Source organism: Sander lucioperca, chromosome 5 (assembly GCF_008315115.2).
Source record: "Sander lucioperca isolate FBNREF2018 chromosome 5, SLUC_FBN_1.2, whole genome shotgun sequence".
Taxonomy (NCBI): Eukaryota; Metazoa; Chordata; class Actinopteri; order Perciformes; family Percidae; genus Sander; species Sander lucioperca.
The window spans coordinates 13,177,996-13,192,427 of record NC_050177.1 but is presented as its reverse complement, the minus strand read 5'-3'; the positions used below and the strand labels follow the sequence as shown (position 1 = coordinate 13,192,427).

General features: G+C 41.0%; 1 protein-coding gene across 1 annotated transcript in view; it reads left to right on the top strand.

The window, feature by feature from the left end:
* rtn4rl1b (reticulon 4 receptor-like 1b) overlaps nt 1-10,139 on the top strand; it is a 163,394-nt gene extending 153,255 nt beyond the window's left edge. The window contains exons 2-3 of the mRNA XM_031286978.2: nt 5,728-6,179; nt 7,978-10,139. Coding sequence (XP_031142838.1) covers nt 5,728-6,179; nt 7,978-8,871 — 1,346 coding nt within the window. The 3' untranslated portion in view covers nt 8,872-10,139. The remainder of the gene's footprint in view (nt 1-5,727; nt 6,180-7,977) is intronic.
* Nucleotides 10,140-14,432: the final 4,293 nt, after the last annotated feature.

Sequence of the window (14,432 nt, the reverse complement as noted above, 5' to 3'; positions counted from 1 at the left end):
ATGTAAAATTACTTAAACGATTAAAAAAATTAATTAATTATTAAAATAGTTGCCGATTATAACCATATATAAAATATAACTAAATCGATAGGTTAACTAATCTTTAGTCTATATCAACGACGTTCCACTTCCGGGATTGCTCCATTCTCGCCGGAAATTCCCCTCCTCTTTTCGGCCGGATGTCCGTTACCTTCCGCTTTCTTTGTGTTGTCATTTTAAACTCTGGTGGATTTATGAGGACTACGGTTAACTGCTCCTCAGATCTCTGCCGGGTAAATCCAGACAGCTAGCTAGACTATTTGTCCAATCTGAGTTTTCTGTTGCATGACTAAGACAACCTTTGAACGTACACGTTCCACCAAAACAAGTTCCTTCCCAAGGCTATTTTGCAGCGGCACCGTTGCTCCGTCTGGCGCTTAGCGCCGCCCAAGACAAATGTGATTGGTTTAAAAAAAAAAAAAGCCAATAAACCAGAGCACATTTCTCTCCCATCTCAGAATGCTTTGTTGACTAGCTATTGCAGCTATTACATATACACTTAGTGACAGCACATTTAGCTCCGCATGGTGATAGCAATACTGCACACATTTTGAAGAAGAACAACAAGCCCATTCAATCAATAATCTAATATAATGCTTCACTATTAATAACCACTGTGTGCATGAAAATGCCTGTGAACACCTTTGGGGTGTGGAGTGAGTCGAGACATTATTTAGAACCAGCCAATAGCAGGAGTGAAAACACCGGAGTGCTTATCAGGGTCTTTGGAGAGACACAGGAAATTGAGTTTGTCCAGTGTAATTATGGGCAGAGTCACACAGCTCTACAGACGTACCATTTCCCTCCCATTAGCAGAGATGTGTTATTCATGAGGGCAAATCTAGTGTGAACTATGCTTCACTGATATTCTACACAGTCACTTCTCAGTCTGCCAGGGCACAGGAGCCATTGTGTTTTATTCATTTATTTATCTATTTCCGTTTCGCCGCGCCCACAGAAAAAAAGGGAACGTGGTGATGATGGGGGTCACGGGGGGTCAAACGTGCTTGTGAAGAGGTATCAATAGTATCTTTCTTCAGTAACCAGCGGGAAGGAAAAGGGGGGTGATGGGAAGCTGCACTGGAAGAAACCTGGAGGTGAAAGACTTGTGACGAGACTGTTAATATACATACAGCCCAGACTCCAACCAGAGATAGCTACGCCTTTTCCTTTCCAAAAACACATTATCTCTCTTTCAGAACCTCTCCTTTATTCTGCCAAATTCCAATAGGCACTATTGGCATATATATGCTCCGCTGTGTCCAAAGCTATTTATATAATACAATCTGAGCTGAATGGCTCATTGTGTAAGCGCACAATAGTTATGACACACATTAATTTCTGACATTTTCATTTAAGGACAACATTCCCACACAATTCTTATTTTTTCCTCTGTGCTTCTTGGATTCAAAGCTCTGTAAACAAGCGTCATTCAGCCTTTTTATGCTTGTCACACTGACATGATCTGCCTCATTCTTTCCCAAACCTGATGCATGCATTAATGCTTGACAATGTATGTCTTAGTGTATCCACAGAGAGCTTACACATATATATTCATGCAGTAATGAACATTTGCGTGAACGCATGTGTGAATTTACATTTACATCTGTATTTAAAGTAGTGTTTGGAGGTGTGAATCCATGGGGCGCTGAGATCAGTGAGCTAGCAGATGTTAAAGTCTCAAGCTGAAAATAAGAAAAAGGCTGTATACTTCTCCCTCGTCACTCAATACACATGCAGAAGGTATGTATGAGATACTTTCAGCATCTAAAAGAGAATCCACATCATATATTCACGTCTTCTAAAGCCTCATCTGGGATGAAGTTAAAAGTTTTTGTTTGTAGGGAAGGAATAGAGGAAGATATTACACACCCTTATCTACCATGGTTTTTCTCTGCAAATAGAGGTATTTGGCAACGCGGTAAAACCAGCCATTTTAGTGGAACAGATTAAGCAGGGTAAAGAATCTATTACTTTGTCCTGACAAGCTGAGGGGAGAGAGAGGAGAGGAAGTGCATCCTTGTGTCCAACGTGATTAGCAGACCACTGATTCAAATTGTCTCACTATCTCGGCAGCATCTACGTCCTCATTCCCTCGCTTTCCCCGTGTATCACACTTATCACTGTCTGCCTCTCGGTTGCTCAGATCATTTTCCTGTTAGAGATTTGCTACCTAATTCTATTGACATGCATGAAGTGAAGTGTTAATGGAAATATTTCAAGTCCTCAAAAAATATAATTACTGGAGTAGGAAGATCTGTTTAATGAGCAATGGAATCTCTTGGATGAATTCCTGCTAAGGCAGGTGATTGAAATAATTCAATCTCAGAACAAATGTAAAAGTAAAAGACAGATTCAATTTGTTGTATTTCGTGTGTGCTTTATGGAAAGGCTTTGTCTGTGAGGGTCAATATTCTAATAACATACCTGCATCGCAATTACCTGGTCGCTGCTGCTTAATGCAAATGTTCCTCAAACAGCGTCTGGAAAATCTACTGTCTTGTCTTGCTTATTTGTCTGATAAATAAAGCAAACCTTTATTTCCAAAGAGTAAAAAAACGTGCCATGCTTGATACATTTTCACGGAAATGGCAAGTAGAGAGAGAGAGATTGAGATGAAAACAGCTGCAGAGTGACAACAGAGTGAAACATCGGTGGCAAATCTGGATTTAGCCAGTAAAATACCAAAGGATCCATGTCCTGACGCAGGTCATGACATTGAAATAAAAAAGTAAAAAAAAAAGGCAAGGCCTATTGTTGTGCTGTCATGGAATGGAATTATCTCCAAAGCGAAATATCCACATACATACTAGCACACATAAACACACACTCAGATTCAACCTTTTGACAGTGTTCAGCCGTGAAGAATCACCTCATTTCCTGGGCACATTTCTAGTTCAGGAGGATGCATGCATTTCCATTGTTGCCCGGTGGCAGGGCAAATAGGATTAGATCCGTGCCCGAGAGAGCACACTCCTGTTCAGGTGACACACAGCTCCATGCTCTAGCTCTGCAACTAGACACAGAGAATTGCTGTTAAAGGTCAGTGGAGTCAGACGCTGAATGTCACAGCTTAGCCACAGTTTGGTAAGAAAATACCTCAGATAAATACGCCCGTCTCTCGGTGGAGAGTAAATCTGCAGCTCCTGAATCTCCAGCATAAAAGACCCAGGATTACAGGGTAAGTTAAAAGGCAACAGAGGCATATCGATTAGAGGCAGTGAGTCAGACCTCTGCTACGCTGTGAATAATAAATTGAGTAGAAGACAGCCAGGGGTTGTCAGATGGAACTTCCATGATGGGCTGTGAGTTGTGCTCATTTTAGATGAGACTGTGGATAAGTCACATTTCCAGTCTGAGGATCTGGGGAATCGTGTCACTGATCAGAAAGCGCCTCAGAGCAGCTTACTACAAGTTTAAATAAGCATTCCACGTCCCATTTAGCAACACAAAAAGACTGATCACAGCCTCCACTCGCTGCAAAGTAGTGCCGATGGACTTGGACTCTTAATAGCACATCTCCCTAAGGTAGCAGAATATTGGAAAGGGTAGGCTAATTTTTGAAATAGCTGCAGAGGTGCCGAATCCAACAAGAGTGTAGCACAGAGGATCCAAACAGCTTCACTGAGATGCCTTGTGACTCACTGGAGCAGGTGTTATTGTTTGCCATCTTCAATAGACTTGTTATTGTGGGCCTAAACACACTCAGTGGATTCAGGCAGTAAACTGTGACAGAGAGGGTCCATATGTGCAGCACGTGCTGTAGCACAAGTCGAACCAATCACAAAGGCAATATCACTTCTTTGTGAAAAACACAAAATTAACTTGTGCTGAGTAACACATGCCCACATTTGGCACAAAATCAGAATATAAATTAATTTGCAAAACCGTGACTCCAACCCATTTAAATTTTGCTCTGTGTTTCCTAACCTGTGACCTGTGTTGTACAGTATGATCTCAATATACTATACTGCTAGTAGGATGGCAAGTTGTTTAGTCGGTCCACCTCTTTGGTCCTGAGGGACCGTTCGGTATTTATGGAATGGACCACCAGAGGAAAATAGGGGAGGGTCATGTCTTTTTATTCTTTGTTGATGGGTCATCCCATTTTTTTTAGTCTAGGGGAGAGGGTCACCCAACTTTTGTATTCATGAGAACAGCAAAATTTCAAAGTGGCTTGTTTGGTGCATATTTATCCATACGAAAACATACCAGATGCAAGTTTTTATTTTGAAAAGTCAAAGCTCGAGGAATGCACCAGCCGGGAGGGCATGCATGAGACGGGAGGTCTCCAGGCTGCAGCCATACCCAACTCAAATATCCTTTCGGTCCTGGTGATTATTTGTGAAATTGTGCAAACGACAGCCTTTTCAAGGCATTTGAGAAGGAAGGAGTGGTAGCATGCAAGCCCCCAAATTGATGCTTGTCTGAGAAATGGAGTTTTGGATAATGTTCAGCTTCGGCAAGCTTACCTATGCTAAAATATACAATGACTGAGGAAGCCTAGTGACGAGTCCATAGCAACCAGTGTTGAATTTGTTATTTCCCAGTGTCCTTTGCTGAATGGTCTCAATGTTTTATTGTTTTATTTCATGTGAATACTAGTTTACTAGAGGAGTAACTTAGTATTTGAAGTAATGCAGTAATGCAGGAAGTGTGCATTTAGTTTCCATGCTTATTGTGTTTCCACAACTGTGTTAGTGAGTAAATCTACTGAAATGGCCACCACACCATAACAGAGGAGTGTGATGCGTAAGATGAGCATGCAGAGGTTTAATCACATAAGTCATGGCTGTAAAAAAAACAATGGGTATCTGTATATCTTTGCCAAGTGCAAACCAGTACAGAATGCATCAATAATATATATATAATAATATATATATAATAATTGTTGGGGAGGGTCATCTCTTTTTTCCATATCATTTTGGAGGGTCATCCAAAATGTATTGCTGGTGAAGGGAGGATCAGGTCTTTTTTTGATTAAAGATCCCAAAGCTCTTCTGGTGGACCCTAAAATAATAAATAACTAACAGCCCCTGACTGAGATATCTCAACAACTATTGGATCAATTGACATCAAATTTTCTTAATTCATGGTCATGAGGTTGGCATTTGTGGTTTAAAGTGAAATATTATGACCTTTGCCATGGATGTCCTACAGATATCCAAGGTCCCGAGAGGATGAATTCTTTGGTCCCCTGACTTTTCTTTCAGTGCTACCAGCTGGTTCTACACCTGCAAAGCTAATGGTGACCAATCAACTTCTGCTGTACTTTGTGTTTAGTGCTACCATGCAAATGTTAACCATGCTCACATGCTAAACTAAGATGGTGAACATGGTAAACATTATTACTGCTAAACATCAGCATGTTAGCATTGTCACTGTTAGCATGTTAGCATACTGATGTTAGCTTTAGGGGCAAGTAGCCTACAGCTTCACAGAGCCGCTTTCAAGGCTATCAACTCTCAGCGTTGTTCATATTTCTCCTTTTCAAGTTTTGATCTAGACAAGAAGGCAGCAACTCTAAATTTCAAGTTAAAACGCTTTTACTCTGCACTTATTAATTCATTTTCTTTTTTCTCTCCTGTCTGTCTTTGGGGTGTGTGTCTTTGTGATTTATGTCTGTCATCTCTTTCTCAACCTTCCTCTCTCTCAACCTGTGTGTATGTGTGTGTGTTTTCACTGCAGGCTGTGGGCTGGAGTTCCTGCTGGTTCTCTGTGGGCTCGAGTTTTCCTGGTCCTGCCCCCGTCACTGTATATGCTACACTACACCCAGCACCGTCACCTGCCAAGCCCATAACTTCCTGTCAGTCCCCGAAGGCATTCCTCCTGACAGTGAGCGCATCTTCTTACAGAACAATAAGATCCATCGCTTACTTCGGGGCCACTTCAGCTCCAACACGGTCACTCTCTGGATCTACTCCAATAACATCACATACATTGAACCGTCCACCTTCCACGGCTTCACGCTGCTCGAGGAGCTGGATCTGGGAGACAACCGCCACCTGCGCACCTTGGCTGAAGACACCTTTCACGGGCTGAATCGCCTCAATGCGCTTCACCTGTACCGTTGTGGGCTCAGTTCACTACCTAATAACATCTTCCAAGGCCTCAGAAACCTGCAGTATCTCTACTTGCAGGTACATTAGACTGTTTTCTGGTTCTTTTTACCATCACCGACTCTATTAGGGCTGTCACTTTTCCACAAGAACAAATTTGAACTAACACATATTCTATGCGAATGAATTTGAACACAATCCACGTAGACTAATCCTAAACTATGTTCTATAATGAATGTTGTTTATTCACAGTGCCTCCGCTGCCTCACTTGAGTGACAAGCTGCGTTTTACCTTACCTTTATACACAATTTGTCCATCTGTGGTGTCAAATCTAAAATTCTTCTACACATTACTTCTCAGATGGTTTGGTGTCGTGATTATTCATTCAGCGCTGCTTGTTAGTTTTCTCCATTTTGTGAAAGTAACAACAAACGTCTAATTCGCTGAAGGCAACAGGGTCAATGGGTCAGATGGACGCTCCAGTAGGAGTGCAAGGCATAGTCTGTGCTTAGTCACTGAGAAGTTTGAAATTTAAACAGATGATCACAAATTGATACATTGTGCATAGGATGTTGAATTCAGTCAGGGTTTCCCGCAGCACTTTGCAGTTTAGGCGGCCGCCTTAACAACACACACCTGTGTGTGTATATATATATATATATATATATATATATATATATACATATATATATACATATATATATATATATATATACACATATATATATATATATATATATATATATATATATATATATATATACACATATATATATATATACACACATATATATATATACACACACACACATATATATATATATATACACACATATATACACATATATATATATACACATATATATACACATATATATATATATATATATATATATATATATATATATATATATATACAGAGTACAGAGTAACACGGCGGATATATATATATATATATATATATATATATATATATACACACACACACACACACACACATATATACACACTCACACACATATACACATATACATATATATATCCGCCGTGTTACTCTGTCCTGTTTGAGTGGCTGTAATATACAAGTCACATCAACACAGTCTGTAGGAAACAAGGTAACAGCGAGTTGTCAAGATACCACCAATCACAATGGAAAGAGCATTTGCTGGCGGTGAGTGTAACTGTCGTTTATTCACATTTAAAAGGGATAAATCGCCATTTCACCATCACATGCGCGTCAGAGTTTGTCAACAAATGTGCGGGCAGCTGGGGCATGCCCGGGCAGAGACTGGGTGAGTGGACTTACCGGAGCGTTGGCATATGGCAGGCAGAGAGCATTTATATATGTATCTCTGTCCTTTTCTTCACATCAGTGAGGCTTTCTTCTCTTGTTTCAACGAAGTGAATACATGATTACGTGTCCTGTTTTTATTTCACGCATACTATCTGCTTAGAGTGAGTGAAGCTATGGGCTGAGCTCTGTTATCTCAGCGCAGTTTTGTTTTGGAGAAGAGTTGACAGGCGAAGTGGAAGAGAGCGTGTCACGGAGGATAATGGGAGAATTTTTTTTAAATAGTTTAATGAGCTTAAAATTGCACATTGCAAATGTTATTTTGAAAAGCTGGTTATTTATTAATTATATATTATTATTTAAATGTAATATTTAGTGTAGTATGTAGCACTGTAATATTTAGTGTAGTGTGTAGTACAGAGTCTGTAGTATATCTCCCCCCCCCCCCAGTCAGATGGCAACCCTACCACCTTAACTAACAAATTTTCTGCGGGAAAACGAAAACCCTGAATTCAGTACAATAATGTTGAAATGCAAACATGCATACTATGTAATCTTGTGATTGTGTGCTCTCTGCATCTCCTCAGGATAATCATCTGAAGTTCCTGCAGGATGACACATTTATGGACCTCCACAACCTGAGCCACCTGTTCCTGCATGGAAACCGTCTGTGGAGCCTGAACCAGAACACCTTCAGAGGCCTTCGAGCCTTGGACCGACTGCTTCTGCACCAAAACCAGATCGAGTGGGTTGACCGCCTGGCCTTCCATGACCTGAAACGTCTCACCACCCTCTACCTGTTCAACAACACCCTGATACAGCTGTCTGGACAGTGCCTGGACACACTGCCGGCATTGGAATACCTGCGCCTCAATGACAACCCCTGGTCATGTGACTGCAAGGCCCTGTCGCTATGGGAATGGTTGAAGCGTTTCCGAGGTTCGACATCTTCAGTGAGTTGCCAGGCGCCGGCCGATATGGTTGGGAAAGACCTCAAGGAGCTGCGCAAGGAGGACTTCCCCAACTGTTCACCAACTGTACCTAATTCTGAGTCCAGAGCCCAGACTAACAATTTATCTGGCACGGTGAATCCGTCTTTGAATCGTGGTGTAGTGGTGGGCTCTGGAGGGCAGACCCACATAGTGCACCCCTCGAGGCCTGGCCGTTCTCGGAACTGCACAAAGCCTCGTAACAGGGTGAGCAAGGGGAAGGGTGACAATGAGGTTCACCACTCAAAGGAGGTCATGGCAGACAAGGAGGATTCCTCCCCGGATTTCACAGACGGGGGCAAACATGACCACACATCCCCAGATGGCACCATCACACGGAGGAAGCACAAGTGCACTCCCCGGACCACTGTTCGCCCCCCTAGTGGGGTTCAGCAAGCCAACAATAGGGCAACCTTATCCCAGTCATTACTACATGTCTGTGCCCTCTTTGTAGCCTTGATAACGACCAATATTGACTTCATTCTCCGTTGACCCTCAGAGGGTTTGGCAAATGCTAATCACAAACACAGCCCTCAGACCCTCTCTTGCTCCTGCACTACAAGGCCTGTGTGTCTTTTGTGTATGTGTGTGAGTGTGATTATATATGTAAATGTAGTGTCGGGAGCTTTACTGTTCAGACTGAAACAGGCATCAAACATCTACAACAGAAAGACTTGCAGCACAAAAATCGATGAGACTGAGAGACAGAGAATGATAAAAGGTTCATGCAGACCAAGCTTGCACTGCCACTTATGCCGGTATGATTTCATCTCCATGTGTTGGTAGCTTATGTATTTTTTTAACTTCTGTTGGTGAAAATGGAGAAAAAGAGAAAGAGATAACATATTTGCTAGTTAGCTCTGAGACAGATAAGCTAAATGCTTTAATTGTCAGTTCACAGTTTGTAAATTGCTATCAAGAAAGTGCAAATGGTAAGTCGATGACCCTATAAAGCCTCCGGCTTCAGTCCTATCTTACTCTCATCCTTTTCTGCCAAATGTAAAGTGTAAGCATGGCAATAAATTGTCAGTCAGTATTAGGCATAGGAATGTGCCATTATCACAAAATGGAAATCTATAGCCACAGATATTTTAAGGCTATAAACAGAGCAACCACTGAATACACTGTATGAAGCCATAGCAAATTGTAACAACTACTCTCTATATAATGGCGGATTTTTTAGGTACTATACCAACCTTTCTGCGTACTTCAGTGTTTTTTTAATTAGTATTAGGCCTACGTTTCTCACACAGCTCGGCTTCCATCTTCATTCACACCACTTTTCTCCTTTCTTGCAACTGAATATTACGCTGCTAATTGTTTTAAGATGACGAGGACTACCATGCGCTATTTTCATTTGCTTGGAAAACAATGTGTGTCTCTGGGAGATGTGAATATTGAAGAAGTATGTCTATATCTTGTGTCAGATGTTGTTCATTTGATTTTTCTAAGACACAAAATGGACCTACGTACAGTAGAGACGGATCCCTGCTGCGGGGCCAACAAGAGCCTTAGAGGTGGAGGGTCAAAGGGGGCTTTCTCAGTTTCCCTGTTATGTCGTGCTGAACTGATCCCTCCTTAGCGACCTCCCCCATTGAGAATGTGAGGAACACATTTTGTTTCTTACACCTAACATCACTTAACTTCAAAAGGAATACGAGAACAAGACTCGAGAAAAAAAAAAAAAACAACGTGTGTCTACCTTCAATAACTCGTGATCAATAAAAGATTTAAAAAAAATAAATAAATAAATAAATAAATGAATGGAGCATGGGGGGAAAAAAGGAATCATGCAGAGAGAAGTAATTAACTGATGTGATTGTTCATGGATGCGGGGGATCCAAGACCAAGAAAATCCTTTCTGAAGTAACAAGGGGATGCAGTACAATGCAGATCGACAAATGGACAATTATGGGAAATCTTGCTGTTCTTCTGGAGCTTTTGTGCCTCCCTTAAATATACTGATAAGATGGTGTTTGTATCAATGACGTGAACTATACCAATAACAATGGAGACAAGAGGACTTCTTGCAGCGCTGATATTAATCACTTACTGTATTACTATGAGAAAAACAATATCAGTGACATTGATGATGATAACAGGGTTTTCTGCTCCTCCTGTCAGGAAGAGCCTTTTGATTTTTGGTGATTCTTTTATTTTACGTATTTTTTCACATTATATTTTTAGAACCTTTTATTTGTTAATGCACAATTCCTCACCCCCTATTTCTTGTTCTACTGTATGCCTATTCATTTTCTTTCTTTGTCACAATTCAATTGTTCAGTAAGTTATCATCAGAGAAACAGTACAAAAATGTTTCTAAAGATATTAAAATCTATATCTTCTTATGTCTACCGTTGCAGTCTGAGTCTGTTTATTGCTGCATTCAGGATTTGCAGGCTTGTTTGGAGAAAGCAAAAAGGCATGCTCCATCCCCTCTTCTTGCCATTCTTTCCTTTAAATTCATTTAAACCAGAAATTGATTCTGTCAGCAAATTTAGCTTTTTTCCCCACCCTGTTTCACCCTCTATCTTGGCTCTAGTTTGCAATTTGTCTCCCCTGATCAGACCTGCTGGCTGAACTAAAGCTGCTTTCTACAGACAGATCCACTCTTTCTGTGGGATTTACAGTCTACAATGTAAATCGAGAAATGTTGGACACAAATAGAATAAAAAAAGCCCATTTCATCAACATCCTATAGAAGTTCCTGACCAACAGGAAAAAAAGAAAATGCAAAAATGACATGCAGACTATGGTGTGATATATTGCAGTTCAATAAATCATTTAAAACCACTAAGGATATTAATGAAAGTGTCACATGGGATCTGTAGATATTCCAGGCTATTATTATTATTAATGGGCCTTTAGAACATGAATTCTATTTCCTCTTCTTTAAATTCCCCTCACCGGGATAGAAATTGATCCACAAGTAAGTGTTCCATTTAACTTTTTTTTTCAAATTCTGTTAAATGATAAATGAGCACAGAAGGAGTGGTTATAGGCATGGATGAGAGTGGGGTGTAATTATATTCAAACTGTTAGCAGGTCTGACATCTGGTGTTTGATGCTCTTCTACTGACCAGTTTTCGCCCACCTCCCAGCTCATTCCAACAGCCACTTCATAACTTTTCTGCTTTTCCTTCACATAACTCACTAAAATCATTCTTTTTGGTTGCATGATTAAACATTTTATTCCTGGAACAGCACAAACACTGTGAAAATGAAACAATTAAATTAAATTATTAAAGCTACATCCAATTGTGTTACACTAAATTTAGCTTTGGCCAGAACCCAAAGCCCACACAAAATCTTGCCAATTTTCTGGTTTTAATGATGTGAAAAACGAAAAATGATCTTTTTGCTTCAATGTCTCCAAATATACCACACATACAACATATCCTCATAGCTAAACGACAGTATATGTCGATTTCCAGAGACTACCAGAATGACACATACAACGGTTCCATTTACTGCTGCAGTCGCGTTTAAATCATGTGACCGTTCTATTTAAAGGTACGATATGTAACTTTTCTGCATTAAAATGTCTAAAAACGACCATAGGCCCTACCTATGTTATATATTTTTTTAGTTTAGTTAGGTAGTTACACTATCCCAAATGTTTCCATCAAATGGCAAACCCAGAGAAATCTGTTATTTTATTTTCAGACACGTCACGTTTCATTTACTCGCCTGTCAGTGGCGTCATATAACCTTTCACCATCTAGTTACTCGTAACTTCCGTCAAAACATGGGCACCCAGATGCTACGTTCAAGAGTAATTGTAAATCATACAATGTCACAGAAAAAAATACTGGTAACACTGCTTTTTCTGCCAAAATGCATCATTTTGTGATTAATTACATGCCACTTTGCAACACAGTAATGCAGCAGAAACCTTATTTATTGATACCAATATTAATCCAGCTTAATGTTACTACAATGTATGTGCTGGTTGACAAGTAGCTAACATTAATGCTAGCTAATACTTGGTGGATAACATCATAGGGTTACAACATTGTTCAATACGCTCATAAATTTATTAGTAGTATGATTGTTTTGACCATGGATAAAAGCAGCACTGCGCTAACCCACGAATAAATTCACCAGTAACGTTAACGTTAGCTGTATAGATAGACGATGAATCTAATGCTAATTTAGCCAGCTAGCACACTCCGGTCTGCCTGCCTCTCTCCCCCAGCACAAAGAGACATCATTCGGGATGATAGCTGACAACACAGCCGGGACATGTATCAATAGCTAGTTACCGTTAACCCCAGCCGGTGCCGGGTGCCTTCGACGCTAACGGCAGTTTAATGAAGCGTCGGGAAACAGAGAATATCAGACCCAGGCATCCTAGTTCATTTACAACATCGGCCATTCATAATGTTAGCTAGCTAGCTACGTCTCCGTAAACGTTAACGGTGTTTGTACCGAAAATCTCCTCCCTCCCGAATTTCTCCCCCCTTCGCGTTTAGCTGTCTTTACAGTTAGCTAGCTAAATTAACCCGACAACAGGTTAAAACGAATAGTTAAGATAACAGACAAGTGAAGGGGGAGATCGGACAGCTGGGAGATGTTCTGCTGCTGCACAACAGGCATCGAACATCATCGCCATTGCGGAGATTCCCCCTGCAATTCCCATCCACACCCGTCTCTCAGCCTCGAGTACCTAGCTAGCGTTACAACAAACCCCGTCCGCCTGGTAAAATTCAAAAGGTGACATTGGCATGTGAAATACACTGTGATAGTGTGGTAAAACCTGCTAACATTAGCCACTAATGTTAGCTTGCTGGCTCACTAGCTAACTGGTCAGCCAGCTACCAATACAGATTGAATCAAGAGAAACGTAATTATGTTGGGGAAACTGCAGCTATTTTATTAGCATGACTTGAATAAACGTTACTAAACGTAACGTGAATAAACTTGAATGGGTAAACTCATCCGTGAACAGATGCATTATAATCAACAATAATGTTTAGTAATAAAAACTCCCATAATTCCACGCAACTTCCATACGTCATCAAACGTCTGTGTTTACAATCCATCATTTTGGTTGAGAGACCCCTAGCGGCAGAAAGTTACATATTGTACGTTTAACGTTACTGGTGCAGTTTTAAATACATAGTAATCTTTGTAAAACAGAAAAATATAAGTTTAGGCAACACAAATACTTTTGGGGGAGGGTAAAACATCAAGGATTGGCTTTAAAATGATACACGTAAAACTACTAAAGCGAGGACGTAACGTCACAGAAGTCACTGTGTCACGGATTAAGGTCTGTAAAACCTTTTTTCAAAATGACAGTTTCACATAGGACACCAACCCGTCTCCTGAGTGAGAGTGAAGTCCTGTGTTTGTTTGACCCGTCCACCACCCCAACCCGCCTCCTTATGTCTAATTTTGACTCTTATACTTTGTCACCCTGCTTCCTTGTATGCTTTAGCTATAATTTCTACAGCCACAAGAGGTCACCGCCTAACAAGAAACATAATTGTGGGTCATCATAAGCTGCTTTGTGACGCCGGCTACAGACCTCCTTCACAGCTCGGTCGTATCAGCAGCAGTTAGTAGACGTGTTTAGCCGCTACAGAGCACTGCGACGCCGGCTTCGGTGCCCTGCATGGTGCTCCGCGTGGTGCTCCGCGTGGTGCTCCACGTGGTGCTCCGTGTGGTGCTCCGTCGTATCAACATTTTTTCGTGGTTCAGTTAACCTGCGAATAGGTGACTTTGATTGGTTACAGAGCACCGCGAGCTATCGGTCGTTTCGGCGTACATTACGGTTAAGTTTAGGCCACAAAATGACTAGTTAAGTTTAGGAAAAAGATTGTGGTTTGGATTAAAACTAGGCTGCACGATATTTTGTTTCAATGTCTACATCACGATGTGCGCATGCACGATAGTCACATTACAGGACGTTGCGATGCTGACGCTACAACAAAAAGGAGAACGGTGAAAGTTTACTTTTTAATCAAGCAGCAAAGGCTGCTTTCACCGTTCTCCTTTTACATGATCGTTACCGGCCGACCCTTCCCCTTTAAGACAGGTGGTCATGT